At 38.7% G+C, this 16,879-nt stretch overlaps 1 protein-coding gene across 10 annotated transcripts in view; it reads left to right on the plus strand.

Moving 5' to 3' along the window:
• cadpsb (Ca2+-dependent activator protein for secretion b) overlaps positions 1–16,879 on the plus strand; it is a 286,320-nt gene that overhangs the window by 147,053 nt on the left and 122,388 nt on the right. For all 10 annotated transcript variants that reach the window (XM_061923570.1, XM_061923568.1, XM_061923571.1 and 7 more), the window contains exon 6: positions 6,972–7,093. In XM_061923570.1, coding sequence (XP_061779554.1) covers positions 6,972–7,093 — 122 coding nt within the window. The remainder of the gene's footprint in view (positions 1–6,971; positions 7,094–16,879) is intronic.

Below are 16,879 nucleotides of genomic sequence, written 5' to 3' on the forward strand. Positions count from 1 at the left end.
GCTTTGTCGATTTGATTTTTTTTTTTCTTTCCGTTTTTTTCTCCAGCCGCGTTGCCTCTCCTGAAGTCTTACGGTGACTCCCTGGTAGGGATGAGTACCGAATACTTTTATAGCTACCGACCGAATTCTGTCGGTACTACCGGGTACCAATTCACATAAAGTCAAACCGTCCCATATATCTATACCTTTTAGAGATGCGCGGATAGGCAATTATTTCATCCGCAACCGCGTCAGAAAGTCGTCAACCATCCGCCATCCACCCGATGTAACGTTTGATCAGGACTGCACCCGCCCGCCATCCGCCCGTTGTTATATATCTAATATTAATTTAAAAAAAAAAAAAGGGTGAAAACTATGCGAATTGCACCTTGTGCAGACAAGATTTTTCGATCGGACACGGAGGAATTAGCGATGTAAAAGACCACGTTGGGACAAAAAAACACAAGTCTAATGCCGTTGCTAGCGATACAAGTAGAAAACATTCAACGTTTTTCGTCGCCCAAACAGATTCTTTGGATGTGATAAGTGCTGAAGTTTTATTTACGGAGGCAATAATTGAGCATGGACTTCCAATCGCACTGGCTGATCACATGGGACAGTTAATAATGTAATGCAACCTTTAAAAATCATTACGCGGTGATCGCGATCCCAAAAATAAACTTTTCTTGCATGATAATGTCAAGAAAAATTCGCTTTATATTACTATAGAGTCCTTTTAACGAATGAGTTTGATGGTTTATCACAAACCTTAAATTAAAGAAGTCCTTTGTTCTCCTGCACCATGCATGCGCAATCCTGTCGGCTGTATTTCACAGCACAACATACTGTTAAAAGTGTTTATACTATTTATACTTTCAATTAACAAATTGAAGTCTTGTGAAAGGTTGACAGGATAACTGGCATTAACTGTCAAAATAATTTCAAACTATTGAAGTTAGCTTACAGAATAAACATGTCAATCAACCCATATGATTTTTGCTGTAATATTTTTGTTTTGAAAAGTCACTGTGACTGATAGAAAAGTGATGGTTTTAGCAACATTTTAACCTGTCTGAATGCTAATAATCATTTTGCGTCGGGGGGCGAAGCCCTGAACCCTCCACCAGGACTTTGTCCTGGACCTACCGGGGCCTGCGGCCCTTGGACCCCTGTTACGAGCCCCCGGCCACGGGGGTGGCGGGCAGGTAAGCTGCTTACCTGCTGCGCGTGACGCCGGCCGCGGCGAAAGCGGACGAGGCGGGGTGTCGGTGCGGTGGGCGCGGTAGTGACCCTGGACGTGCGTCGGACCCTTCTCGCGGATCGCCTCAGCTACGGCTCCCGGTGGGGCCCTCTCGGGGGAAGGGGCCTCGGTCCCGGACCCCGGCGAGGCGTCCCTTCTCCGCTCCGTAAAAGTGTCCATCTCTTTTCTTTTTTTTTTTCTTCTGTTGTGGCATATGCTGCAGGTGCCTGCTCATTTTTCGTATGTGGGTAACAACATTTAACTATGTATATATATTTCCCAATTGGTTTAACTGCCACCCGCAAAAAATAAAAAAATAAAAAAAAAATAAATATCTAATGAATCCACCCGACCCGACCCGCGAGCGGATAAAATCTTATTTTTTTAAATTTCATCCGCCCGATCCGCGGATAATCCGCGGACTCCGCGGTTGTGTCCGCAAACCGCGCATCTCTAATACCTTTATTGCACGTGACGTCATGTCCTGTTGCAGACTCAAACACTTGGCAGGCAAACAAGCATATTCCTAGCAGACTGCCTCTAAGTAATGTTGTAATTTTCCATGCCAACAAAGCAAGCATGCCTAATAGAAATCACTGAAAAGTATGGCTCCACTTCTCAAACTGTGCTAACTGTCACGTGGGGGTCGCATATTTATGCGGGATCGTTCCTCCAATGCAACACGGACACTCCGGACGAAAGCGTGCAGGTAGGATTTGGTTTATTTAACATAAATAGTAAATGGATACAAACAGACAAAAACAAAACAAAAGGAAAGTGTGCCGTTCGCACGAGAAGCTAAAACAAAAACGTACTTAGCACGGGAATCAGGAATCAAGAACAGGAATAAACAACCGTGACTGTTGCATACAGCAAACAAGGAAGCCAGGACGAGTGAACTAAAAGGCAGGCTTAAATAGTGTCAGTGATGACAAACAGGTGCGCGGCAGGAACACAAGCGGCAGGTGAAAATAATAAGTAACCATGGTAACAAACTCAAGCAAGGAAGTGCAACCAGGAACTAAAGAAGTCCAAAACTAACGGAACATAACTAAACTAAACATGATCCGGACCACGGATCATGACACTAACTCGATGTTAATATTCCATATACATACATACTACCGATTAGCATTAGCGATTTTACATGGCTATTTCGACACCTACAAATGTGTTAATGAAAACTACAACTACGCACGTCACAATCAAACAGCTGGTGTGGAATAAGTACATTACTTACTGTATAAACACTTTGTAGGATCTAACAAAAGACAAGACTGGCACATTCAACTTAAGGCCAAAGACTACTTTCTGACTACACTAGGACAAACTGAAATGAATGCATACTTGCAAATGATACTCAGAAGTGTAGAAAAACAAAATACAACAACTGGATACCACAATTATTATCAGCTCATTAGTAATGTTACATAAAAAATGTTTTCATGAATAAACAAGTGAATATTTGTTACCACATGAACACACACAAAAGTACTAAATGTTGATTTCCCGGTACATAACATGTAATAGAAAGGATCACGAAAGTTAGTTTATTAGCTTTCTCTTTCAATGTTTTTCAGTCCATAAAGCTCTGTAAGTATACAGGCTAAGTGTTATTATAATGGGTGTCTCCTTATTTAAAACATCTATATTCAGTACATTCATGCAAAAAAATAGAATTATACTTAGCTGTTTATAGCATCTACATGTGGTCTGGTTAAGCTAATGCTACATGCTAACCTGACATTAAATTTGTCAATTCAGTTATTGTATGTATTACAGTAATAGTTGTATAGCACAGTGCAGACAAAAAAGATGTTTAAATGTTACACAAAACGCTAACAAACAATGTTTGCTTAAGCCCAACTATGTAACGACTGTAAACATGCGCCAGCGTCCTACTTGATACTTGATAATATCAATTATGGTCAGGAGGATGCTACTTGCTAAGCCGGTTGCTTAGTAGCGGTGTACCGTACAACTCTCGTCCCACCATTACACAACAAACCTGGCAGCAATGGCGTTAACGATTGGAATTGTTTTTTATCATTCATCATGAAGATATGTAACGTTAATGTTTTCCCATTCGCAAGGTTTGTGTCAGTATTTTAGCCTAATGTTTGCTACAGACACGAAGCAAGCGAACATGAGCGCTGATATTGGATGAAGCCACCAAATGTATATATATACAGGTAAAAGCCAGTAAATTAGAATATTTTGAAAAACTTGATTTATTTCAGTAATTGCATTCAAAAGGTGTAACTTGTACATTATATTTATTCATTGCACACAGACTGATGCATTCAAATGTTTATTTCATTTAATTTTGATGATTTGAAGTGGCAACAAATGAAAACCCAAAATTCCGTGTGTCATAAAATTAGAATATTACTTAAGGCTAATACAAAAAAGGGATTTTTAGAAATGTTGGCCAACTAAGAAGTATGAAAATGAAAAATATGAGCATGTACAATACTCAATACTTGGTTGGAGCTCCTTTTGCCTCAATTACTGCGTTAATGCGGCGTGGCATGGAGTCGATGAGTTTCTGGCACTGCTCAGGTGTTATGAGAGCCCAGGTTGCTCTGATAGTGGCCTTCAACTCTTCTGCGTTTTTGGGTCTGGCATTCTGCATCTTCCTTTTCACAATACCCCACAGATTTTCTATGGGGCTAAGGTCAGGGGAGTTGGCGGGCCAATTTAGAACAGAAATACCATGGTCCGTAAACCAGGCACGGGTAGATTTTGCGCTGTGTGCAGGCGCCAAGTCCTGTTGGAACTTGAAATCTCCATCTCCATAGAGCAGGTCAGCAGCAGGAAGCATGAAGTGCTCTAAAACTTGCTGGTAGACGGCTGCGTTGACCCTGGATCTCAGGAAACAGAGTGGACCGACACCAGCAGATGACATGGCACCCCAAACCATCACCCAACCATGCAAATTTTGCATTTCCTTTGGAAATCGAGGTCCCAGAGTCTGGAGGAAGACAGGAGAGGCACAGGATCCACGTTGCCTGAAGTCTAGTGTAAAGTTTCCACCATCAGTGATGGTTTGGGGTGCCATGTCATCTGCTGGTGTCGGTCCACTCTGTTTCCTGAGATCCAGGGTCAACGCAGCCGTCTACCAGCAAGTTTTAGAGCACTTCATGCTTCCTGCTGCTGACCTGCTCTATGGAGATGGAGATTTCAAGTTCCAACAGGACTTGGCGCCTGCACACAGCGCAAAATCTACCCGTGCCTGGTTTACGGACCATGGTATTTCTGTTCTAAATTGGCCCGCCAACTCCCCTGACCTTAGCCCCATAGAAAATCTGTGGGGTATTGTGAAAAGGAAGATGCAGAATGCCAGACCCAAAAACGCAGAAGAGTTGAAGGCCACTATCAGAGCAACCTGGGCTCTCATAACACCTGAGCAGTGCCAGAAACTCATCGACTCCATGCCACGCCGCATTAACGCAGTAATTGAGGCAAAAGGAGCTCCAACCAAGTATTGAGTATTGTACATGCTCATATTTTTCATTTTCATACTTTTCAGTTGGCCAACATTTCTAAAAATCCCTTTTTTGTATTAGCCTTAAGTAATATTCTAATTTTGTGACACACGGAATTTTGGATTTTCATTTGTTGCCACTTCAAATCATCAAAATTAAATGAAATAAACATTTGAATGCATCAGTCTGTGTGCAATGAATAAATATAATGTACAAGTTACACCTTTTGAATGCAATTACTGAAATAAATCAAGTTTTTCAAAATATTCTAATTTACTGGCTTTTACCTGTATGTAACGTTAATGTTTTCCCATTCGCAAGGTTTGTGTCAGTATTTTAGCCTAATGTTTGCTACAGACACGAAGCAAGCGAACATGAGCGCTGATATTGGATGAAGCCACCAAATGTATATATATATATATATATATATATATATATATATATATATATATATATATATATATATATATATATATATATATATATATATATATATATATATATATATATATATATATATATATATGTGTGTATGTTTGTGTGTGTACACACACATACTGTATGTACAGTACACGGTAGGATATTTCTGTGAAACAGAGAAGTGACTGACTGATGATTGTGTAACAATATTAACCGGTCTCATTCTTTTATTTCTGATTTTTAACATGAATTGTGAGTTTAAAGTTTTTTGACACAATATTTATCTGTAAAAAGTATCATGCATTCTGTTGTATGTGTGCTTGGACCCGAGGGTCCCTGGTTCAATCCCCACCTAGTACCAACCTCGTCATGTCCGTTGTGTCCTGAGCAAGACACTTCACCCTTGCTCCTGATGGGTGCTGGTTAGCGCCTTGCATGGCAGCTCCCTCCATCAGTGTGTGAATGTGTGTGTGAATGGGTAAATGTGGAAGTAGTGTCAAAGCGCTTTGAGTACCTTGAAGGTAGAAAAGCGCTATACAAGTACAACCCATTAGTGGAAGAATTTCCTAAAATGGCATACAAAAGGGTAAAAGCTAAACACACAATACAAACACTCACAATATGACTGATTGAATGCTAAAAGTGTTAGGCCAGACCACCTCAAAAAACTAGATTGAATTTTACAGACTTTTTGCTAAATAAAAGAATGTACATGAAAGAAATCATGTAGGATTTGTAATAAAAACTAGGAACGATAAAACATGAAATATTAAGAACATATGAATGTCTCTCCTCTTTACTTCCCAGAAGATTGTCTCGAGATCGATCTTTTAGAATGAAGCAAAATGCAACAAATATGCAACAAACACGCAAAACATGAACGCAAAAGACAAAAAAACACCCTCAGATCCATATAATGATAATCCATTTCATATCACTTTTCTGCAAAACGGAACTTTGTTGTAAAAATCTGCTTCCGTCTTCCTCCCTAACACTCAAGTCTCAGGCTGGCTGCTTTAAACAAACCCCGCCCACTCTGCTTCTTGCCCTGTCTGTTTGGAGCTTATAATGTAAATTACCGTAACAACCTGTATATCACTCAAAAGCGCAGATTCCACCCACTTGAATACTCTCTATAGCTCAAGACGGTAATTTGAAAAATGCACTGCACCTCGTATTGGCGGCTCCAGATTTGACGGTAAAGGTTTAGAAAAAATATTTTTAAGACGTCCGTGAAAAGCTTAATGGGCCGTATGCAGCCCACCTACAGTAATTTGCCCACGTCTGGTCTTAAGTATAAATCAACGTTAAAACAGGCCAAATACGTGTTTAAAAAAAGGCCAACATTTTTTCAAACGCATCATGCCACTAAAGTCTCACTCTTGTAATTTTCTGAAACTTGGCAGCCCTGAATTTTTTATTTTTGAAATAGCCTAATGAGAAGCAGTTAAAGTATAAATAAATATTTCTGGACATAGTAGTCATCTTTATTGGTAGTTGTATCTACTGTTATGTATATTTCTCACGATCAGTTTAAAAGTTCATGGCTAAATAAAAGCCATTGAATAGGTGTACAGTTAGTTGACTAGAAGTGACTAAGATATTTGATTATTAGTTGATTATCAAAATTGTCGTTAGTTGAAGTTAATATTCGTACATTGTTTTATATTGTTTAATTGTTCAAAAAAGGTACTCCATCAATATCGACATTATTGGCCGTATATTTACTTAATATAGGATCGATACCAAGATTGAAGTATCGCCCAGCCTCAAACAAGTGTAACTACACCCATTAGTGTCCGATATGTGATTGTTGACATTGTTGTTGTTGTTGTATTTCGCAGGTGGTGATCATGGAGGTGGTGGGGCTGAAGTCTTTGGCTCCTAACAGGATTGTTTACTGCACCATGGAGGTGGAAGGAGGGGAGAAGCTCCAGACTGACCAAGCAGAAGCCTCCAAGCCAACGTAAGACACACAACACTCACTTAGTACAAGCTATAAGGTGGGAAACATCTAACAAGATTATTCCTCTCTTTACAAAGATCTAGGAATATGTTTATTTGTTGTGGTTTACAACTGCATGATAAAACATGTACTACTGAGAGCCAGCCCCCTCTGCTGCGGGCATTTGTGTTTTGCCGAACAAGGCTAACTTTTCCCAAAATGTTTAACTTGGATTGTAAAGTGAAACTGATTTTGTGAAAAATAAAAATATTGATCTGATCGCTGTAGTATCGATCATATACTCATTAAAGAGTACTTATGTTAGTAATTAAATTATTTTTTTGGTCAAATAACAAGTGACTAAAATGTATTACTTTTTAAAAGTTATTTGCAGAACATTACTCAGTTTGCTGCTACCAGCCTTTGTTAGCTTGGGAACAGAAATAAATACAATTTCATCCAGAGGGGATTGGCTTTCATGATCTGCATTGAAATACATTCATCGATATTGGCCGATCACATACTTTTTCACAAAAACCAGCCAATACTGATCGGTGGCCTATCGATCATAGCATCTCTAATAAATACCCTGACATATTTGGCTGAGGCCACAAGTTCCATTAATAGTTGGGCGCCAGTCAGCTTTATGTATAGAAGTAATGTGCTGTCAACTAACATCTTCACATCCCGCCGTCTGCTGGATTTGCACGGCAAGGATACCGTATTTTCCGCACTATAAGGCGCACCGGATTATTAGCCGCACCTTCAATGAATTACATATTTCATAACTTTGTCCACCAATAAGCCGCCCCGGACTATAAGCCGCGCCTACGCTGCGCTAAAGGGAATGTCAAAAAAACAGTCAGATAGGTCAGTCAAACTTTAATAATATATTGAAAACCAGCGTTCTAACAACTCTGTCCCAAAATGTACGCAAATGTGCAATCACAAACATAGTAAAATTCAAAATGGTGTAGAGCAATAGCAACATAATGTTGCTCGAACGTTAATGTCACAACACACAAAATAAACATAGCGCTCACTTTCTGAAGTTATTCTTCATTCGTAAATCCTTCGAATTCTTCGTCTTCGGTGTCCGAATTGAAAAGTTGCGCAAGCGTGGGATCCAAAATGGCCGGTTCCGTCTCTTCGAAGTCATCGGAGTCAGTGTCGCTGTTGTTGTCCAGTAGTTCTGTGAATCCTGCCTTCCGGAAAGCTCGGACCACAGTTGTGACCGAAATATCTGCCCAGGCATTTACGATCCACTGGCAAATGTTGGCGTATGTCGTCTGGCGCTGTCTGCCTGTCTTAGTGAAGGTGTGTTCGCCTTCGGTCATCCATTGTTCCCACGCCGTTCGCAGTCGTGATTTGAATGCCCTGTTGACACCAATATCCAGCGGTTGGAGTTCTTTGGTTAATCCACCCGGAATGACGGCGAGTGTTGTATTTGTGTGCTTCACTTGTTTTTTGACACCATCTGTGATGTGGGCGCGCATAGAGTCGTATATCAACATGGACGGAGCTGTGTGAAAAAAGCCACCCGGCCTCTTCGCGTAAACTTCCCTTAACCACTCGCTCATCTTTTCTTCATCCATCCATCCCTTCGAGTTAGCTTTTATGATGACGCCGGCTGGAAAGGTCTCTTTTGGCAAGGTCTTCCTTTTGAATATCACCATGGTTGGAAGTTAGCCTGGCAAGCTAGAACCACAGTGAAGGATGACTTCTCATTCCCTGTGGTGCGAATATTCACCGTACGTGCTCCCGTTCCACAGTGCGGTTCACAGGAATATCAGCTGTGAAATACGGTAGTAATCCGTGTGCGGATGGAGAGATTGCGTCTTTTTATGAACCGGATCCTTGTCGCTTAGTAGGAGCCATTTTGTGGTCTTTACAGATGTAAACAGGAAATGAAACGTACGGTGATATCCGCGCGTTTTTTCTTCTTCTTCCGGGGGCGGGTGGTTGCTTACAGTAGAAGAAGAAGCGCTTCCTGTTCTACCGGGAAAAAAGATGGCGGCTGTTTACCGAAGTTGCGAGATCGAAACTTTATGAAAATGAATCGTAATAAAGCGCACCGGGTTATAAGGCGCACTGTCAGCTTTTGAGAAAATTTGTGGTTTTTAGGTGCGCCTTATAGTGCGGAAAATACGGTACTTTTTCCAGAAATGTGTAACTCTGATTTGACTGTGTAAAACTGATTGTGTGAAAATCTAAATCTAAATCTAATCACTTCAATACCAATCATATACTGATACTAACATTGGTATCGACACTACTGATACAGTATATGGATAGGATAAGGATAGTTTTCCAATATTGTTGTTTGTCCAATCATTGTGTCCCATGTCCATATTGCCAGAGTAGAAGTAGTAGTAGTAGTGTCATGTCTGTGTTGATCATGTTTTTGTTTGGCCATGTGCTGTTTGTTTTTTGGACACTTTCTTAGTTCCTGGTTGTTCACTCCCTTGATTTGTTTCCATAGCAACCCATTAGTTTTCACCTGTCATGTCACGCACCTGTTTCACGTTTTGAGTCACGCACCTGTTGTTAATCATGTCTGTGTTATTTAAGCTTTTCATTTTCTGTTGGTCAGTCTGGCAACATCACTCTTTATCGTCACTCTGCATAATGCCATGTTCACAGTCCCATGCCAAGTACCGTATTTTCCGCACTATTAGCCGCACCTAAAAACCACAAATTTACTCAAAAGCTGACAGTGCGGCTTATAACCCGGTGCGCTTTATATATGGATTAATATTAAGATTCATTTTCATAAAGTTTCGGTCTCGCAACTACGGTAAACAGCCGCCATCTTTTTTCCCCGTAGAAGAGGAAGTGCTTCTTCTTCTACGCAAGCAACCGCCCCCATAGAACAGGAAGCGCTTCTTCTTCTACTGTAAGCAACCACCCGCCCGCGTAGAAGAAGAAGAAGAAGCGCGCGGATATTACGTTTCATTTCCTTTGTGTGTTTACGTCTGTAAAGACCACAAAATGGCTCCTACTAAGCGACAGGTTTCCGGTTCATGAAAAGACGCAATCTCTCCATCCGCACACGGACTACTATTTCACAGCAACTGCCTAAAGACTTTCAAGAAAAGCTGGCTACTTTCCGTGCATATTGTAAAAACAAGATAGCTGAAAAAAAGATCCGGCCAGAGAACATTATCAACATGGACGAGGTTCCACTGACTTTTGATATTCCTGTGAACCGCACTGTGGATACAACGGGAGCACGTACGGTGAATATTCGCACCACAGGGAATGAGAAGTCATCCTTCACTGTGGTTCTAGCTTGCCATGCTAATGGCCAGAAACTTCCACCCATGGTGATATTCAAAAGGAAGACCTTGCCAAAAGAGACCTTTCCAGCCGGCGTCATCATAAAAGCTAACTCGAAGTGTGTGTGTGACAATCATTGGTACTTTAACTTTAACTTTATGGATGGATGAAGAAAAGATGAGCGAGTGGTTAAGGTAAGTTTACGCGAAGAGGCCGGGTGTCTTTTTTCACGCAGCTCCGTCCATGTTGATATACGACTCCATGCGCGCCCACATCACGCTGGTTTTTAATATATTATTAAAGTTTGACTGACCTATCTGACTGTTTTTTTGACATTCCTTTAGCGCAGTTAGATGCGGCTTATAACACGGGGCGGCTTATAGGTGGACAAAGTTTTGAAATATGCCGTTCATTGAAGGCGCGGCTTATAACCCAGGGCGGCTTATGGTGCGGAAAATACGGTAAGTTTTTGTTTCATTGTTCACAGTTTCTGCCTTTGTGCAAGTTTTGTTTTCATTAGCCAAGTTTTTTACCTCCGCCATTGTGCGCGCCTTTCGTTTGTTCTTTTTTTGATAATATTAAATTAAATCATGTACTCCCCTTCACGCCACGTATGGTCCAAATCATTTGCACCACGGGAGAACAAATCACGCCATAAGTCAAGTCATGACAAGTAGTAGTATCAGTAGTAGTAGTAGTAGACGCAGTTATACTCGCTCTCCCTCACTTAATGTGTACCTTGTACAAACTTGGTAAACCTCTATTCCATACCAAAATAACTGCTTACAAAAACATGTACCGTTACAATCCTCTTTGTAACTTGATACTGCTGCTCAAATGGGTTGCATCTTTTCAGGGCTGTCTAAAAATAAACCTTAGGAGGAGAAAAACACCTGCCAAAGTTCAATTCCAGTGCAAATGATGCAGCAGGGAATTTACTCTGCAAAGATACAGTTCGCCTCACAAGCCCCCCAAAAATCAGGCTCCAATCTGCATCCAAGGTGTTGCAGCTAAAAACTGATGCTATGCATGGTGTCAGTGTTGATTCATTACTGCACTGCTGGGGTCACATTGTACTCCCTTTCAACTGAAAAGGCTGACTTGAGCAAATCTGTGGCATCTTCCTGTTGTACAGCCACTAAGTCACGGCGTGTGACAAGGTGGATGTTGATTATGGTCTTCAAAAAGTCTTGCCAAGTCGATGTCTGGTGTATAAATAGCAGAATACATTTGAAGCCAGCATGAAGAAGATGGAGCATTAGTGTCAGTGCTTGTCTATAAACAACAAACTGTCTGATTTTTATTATGCAGCAGATTGATGCTCATGGTGGAAGAGAACAAAACTAAGGATGCTTCATATTTTTATTTGAAGCCAATACAGATACTGATAACTTCCTGCTTCACAAGACCAATACCTAACTATTATTATTTTTGAATTTAGAATTAAGTGTGGTTAATTGATTTAAGTGTGTTTGCTTCTTTAGCAGCATTTTTTAAATTCATTTGTTATTGGAGCTTTGAGTATAATTGGATCTGTGATGCAGTTTGTACCTTGAAAAACACGCATTATTAAAACAGCGTCGCCCATTGAAGTTGGTTAAAATCTATTTATTCGGTGCTTGGACAACCAAAACATCACACTTTAATCAGCCTTTTAAAATTAAATTAAACTTTTAGATAACATTGTATGGAAAAACAATACCATAGAATGTAGTACAAACAATTCCAGTAGTTTTATGAAGTAATGTAATAATAATGTACAGCATTTACCTTGGAGAGTGGACTTTTATGGCCTTTTAGCTGCTTCTCCGTCAAAAACACCATCAGCAAGGTTCTCCATATTTTAATTGCTAAATATTTAGATATGATTTTAATGTTTTTTCCTGGCCTTATTGACTCATTCTGCTTCAGTATGGTGCAGACTAGCAATGCTATGCTCTAACTCAGGGGTGCTCACACTTTTTCTGCAGGCGAGCTACTTTTCAATTGATCAAGTCGTGGGGATCTACCTCATTCATATATATCATTTATATTTACTTATTTATGAAATATATGTTTTTGTTAACAAGTTAAAGGTGTTTAATGATAATACAAGCATGTTTAACACATATCGTTAATATTGTTGATAAATTAAAGGTGTTTAATGACAATACAAGTATGTTTAATACATATAGTTAATATTGTTAACAAGTTAAAGGTGTTTAATGATAATACAAGCATGTTTAATACATATAGTTAATATTGTTAACAAGTTAAAGGTGTTTAATGATAATACAAGCATGTTTAATACATATAGTTAATATTGTTAATAAGTTAAAGGTGTTTAAAGATAATACAAGCATGTTTAACACATAGTTAATATTGTTAACAACTTAAAGGTGGTTAAAGATAATACAAGCATGTTTAACACATAGTTTATATTGTTAACAACTTAAAGGTGGTTAAAGATAATACAAGCATGTTTAACACATATTGTTAACAAGTTAAAGGTGTTTAATGATAATACACGCATGTTTAACACATGTAGTTAATTAATATTGTTAATAAGTTAAAGGTGTTTAAAGATAATACAAGCATGTTTAACACATAGTTAATATTGTTAACAACTTAAAGGTGGTTAAAGATAATACAAGCATGTTTAACACATATAGTTAATATTGTTAACAGCTTAAAGGTGGTTAAAGATAATACAAGCATGTTTAACACATATAGTTAATATTGTTAACAAGTTAAAGGTGGTTAAAGATAATACAGGCATGTTTAACACATACAGTTAACATTGTTAACAAGTTAAAGGTGTTTAAAGATAATACAAGCATGTTTAACACATACAGTTAACATTGTTAACAAGTTAAAGGTGTTTAAAGATAATACAAGCATGTTTAACACATATAGATTCCTTTCTTTCATGAAGACAAGAATATAAGTTGGTGTATTACCTGATTCTGATGACTTGCATGGATTGAAATCAGACAGTGGTGCTGATAACGTCAGCATTTTCGAATGGAGGAGAAAAAAAGTCTTCCTTTCTGTCCAATACCACATGAAAGTGGTTGGTTTTTGGCATCTTATTTATCTAGCTTCCGTACTCCTTTGTATACACTTTACAAGAAATACATTGTCGGCAAACTCCATAGCTTGTGCACGCCAGCTTTCTGAGACTCTTATTTTGTTAGCGCAGCCAGGATGAAGCAGAGCTTTTATTGTGCAACTGTGCAGTCGGTCTTTGGAGTTTTGACGACAGGTACGGCGCCAGAGTCTGTTGAAATAAAGTGTTTCTCGCCTTCCTGTCGGTAATTTTAATGAGCTGGCAGCAGCCAGCATCATCTCTGAAGACCCTCGGGTGCCGTGAATGTCAATCAAGTGACGAAAGTGACGTCATAGTGAAGCTTTATGATCGCTCATTTTTAGGACTATTTTTTTAATGCCTGGCTGGTGATCGACTGACACATCCTCCACGATCGACCGGTAGCTCGCGATCGACGTAATGAGCACCCCTGCTCTAACTGCTTCACCAAGTTAACTAGCTATACACTCTCATGTTTTTCATGATTTCTTTCTTTCTTTCTTTCTTTCTTTCTTTCTTTCTTTCTTTCTTTCTTTCTTTTTTAAAGTAAGTATTTTTTGGATATGTGGACATGATGTAAGCAACCTTGCTCCTGCTCTGCTGTCTTTAAAAGTAACAGTAATTCAGTCCAGGGTAAGTTATTTCGAAATATTAGCTTCGATCTACTTGCTGTTGCGTAAACATCCCGACGGGTAGTCTGCAGATGGCGCTTGAAGCTGTTTGTATTTTTATCCGAGAAAATGGAGCCACAGGGTTTACAAGTTGTTTTGTTGTCTCCTGGGGAAAAAGGTGAAGTGCGTCCATAGGTCTTCTCTTCTCTTTCTTCCCAGTGTAGAAGACCTATTGTATTGACGTTTTGTATTATGTCTTGTTTTCCGAGTGAAAAATCAAAACAGTGTCTATTTTAAAGACTCTAGTTCTGATTGGATACCCTTGGATACCATGAATTGATTACGGGGACCCCGACTTAAACAAGTTGAAAAACTTATTGGGGTGTTACCATTTAGTGGTCAATTGTACGGAATATGTACTGAACTGTGCAATCTACTAATAAAAGTTTCAATCAATCAATCAATTTGTGCTTTTCCACCCGCCCCTCTCCCACATGCAACTGTGACTGATTATTTTATCCCAGCCACCTACAGATGAATAAACATATGATTGGATTTTGTTTCTGTCAAACTTTACGTCTCGTTTTTATACGTTGACTGAATTGTCAATTAATTTTGACATTGTTTTAGTCAACGTGTTTTTCTTTTCATTCGGTATTGTCCTAATTTCGTCAAGGGAAAATAGGTTGTTGACGATAACGAAGACGAACATTTTTAGTCAACAAAATGAGCACTGCTCCAGCCACCCCCGCGACCCCAAGAGGGACAAGCGGTAGAAAATGGATCAATGGATTGATCTGTGTTGGCCTTGCGATGTGGTGGCAGGTGTACCCTAGAACTGTGTTTTTCAACCTTTTTTTAACTTTTTTCACTGAAAAAATCCGGAGGCACACCACCAGCAGAAAACATAAAAAAATTAAACTCAGCAGCCGATATTGACAGTAAAAAGTATTTCTCGCAAGTGTTGGATATGAATTCAAACCATACCCACCCATGCATCACTATAGCTCTAGTCTCAAAGTAGGTGTACTGTCACAACCTGTCACATCACGCCGTGACTTATTTGGAGTTTTTTGGTGTTTTCTTGTGTGTAGTGTTTTAGTTCCTATTTTGGTGGCTTTTCCTGTAGCAGTTTCATGTCTTCCTTTAAGCGCTATTCCTCGCACCTGCTTTATTTTAGCAATCAAAACTATTTAAGTTTTTGCTATCCTTGTTTGTTGATTGTCATGTCATGACTGGTACTAACACACTCAAGTTCTGCACCCTCTGCACTGGTTTCCAGTCGGTTTAAGAGTTGATTTTAAATTGTTAATGTTTACTTTTAAGGCAGTTGATGATATTTCTTCATCATATTTGTGTGAACACTTTAACATCCATAGCCCCAGTCAAGCTCTACCGTCTGCCAACCAGCAGCAGCTCAAGGTTCCTAAGTCTAAATATAAACAATCGGGTGATTGGTCTTTCTCTGTAGCTGGTCCCAGACTTTGGAACACGTTACCAGCTGAACTACAGACCATCAAAGATATACATTTATTTAAGACTAAACTTAAGACTTATTTATTTAAAGCTGCATTAAGTTCTCAGCACTTTTTAATTAATTCGAACATCATTTTCCATTGTTTTATTATGTTTGTAATGTGGCCTTTTTATTATCTGTCTTGTTCTGTGCACTTCGGTTCATTTATAGCTGATGTAAGGGGCTTTACAAATAAAGTTTAACTAAATGTTTAATTACGCCAACTAGTGCCATCATTATTTTCATTTATTTGATCAAAGTGGTCTTTTTGTCGAATTTTTTGTGACAATAACATATCCTAAATTTCATTCATCAATCATGATATACTAAGGAATAATACATTATTGATAGGTCTAATAGCTAAATGTATTTACACATTGTACAATACCCCTGTATTTCTACATTTATATATCTATCTATCTTTCATTTCTTTATTTATTTAGAAATTATTTTCAGTATTTTCATTTGTTTACTTTTTCTTACTTTAGTGTGTGTTGTATATTATTTATTTACTTGATTATCTCCTAATTTTCCCTTTTTTCTATTTTTTCTTCTTTCATCCTTTTTCCTGATCACTGCATCAGCTAATACCCCTGTATTTATTTATTTCTATATTTACATATCTTTCATTTATTTATTTATTTTGCATTATTTTCAGTATTTTTATTTGTTTACTTTTTCTTACTTTAGTGTGTGTTGTGTATTATTTTTTTACTTGATTATTTCTTCATTTTTTTTCTTCTTTATTTCTTTCATTTCCCGGCTCACTGCATCAGCTAAGGGTGTCCAAAGTGTGGCCCAGGTGCTATTTTGGGACTTTTCTTGGCTCCGAGCATGTTGTAAAAAAATTAAACGAATTAATTATTAATGCAACATATAAACTAATGTGCTTTATCGTCTCTGATAGCTTAGCATATATTGACACAGATTGAATTGTTTTTAGCATCTTTATGTACAAACTGTATAGCCATCAATCTATTGAGCAAATGGTCAAGTTTAAAGACAGAAAGTGAACACACTATCAGTAATTTCCGTATTTTTCGGAGTATAAGTCGCACCGGAGTATAAGTCGCACCTGCCGAAAATGCATAATAAAGAAGGAAAAAAACATGTATAAATCGCAATGGAGCCTGGCCAAACTATGAAAAAAAACTGCGACTTTTAGTCCGAAAAATACGATACTGAGGTATGCATTGAACAACGTATTTTTCTTCCTACTTCTGATTGGTAATGTTGAATTGTGCAAATGTAAACATGTGATGTGGTATGTTTAACATCTGAAATGAATGGAACTAGATTTAAAAGCAAAACCTTCTGCCAGTCTGTAGTAAATC

Source organism: Nerophis lumbriciformis, linkage group LG28, assembly GCF_033978685.3.
Source record: "Nerophis lumbriciformis linkage group LG28, RoL_Nlum_v2.1, whole genome shotgun sequence".
NCBI classification, from domain to species: Eukaryota; Metazoa; Chordata; class Actinopteri; order Syngnathiformes; family Syngnathidae; genus Nerophis; species Nerophis lumbriciformis.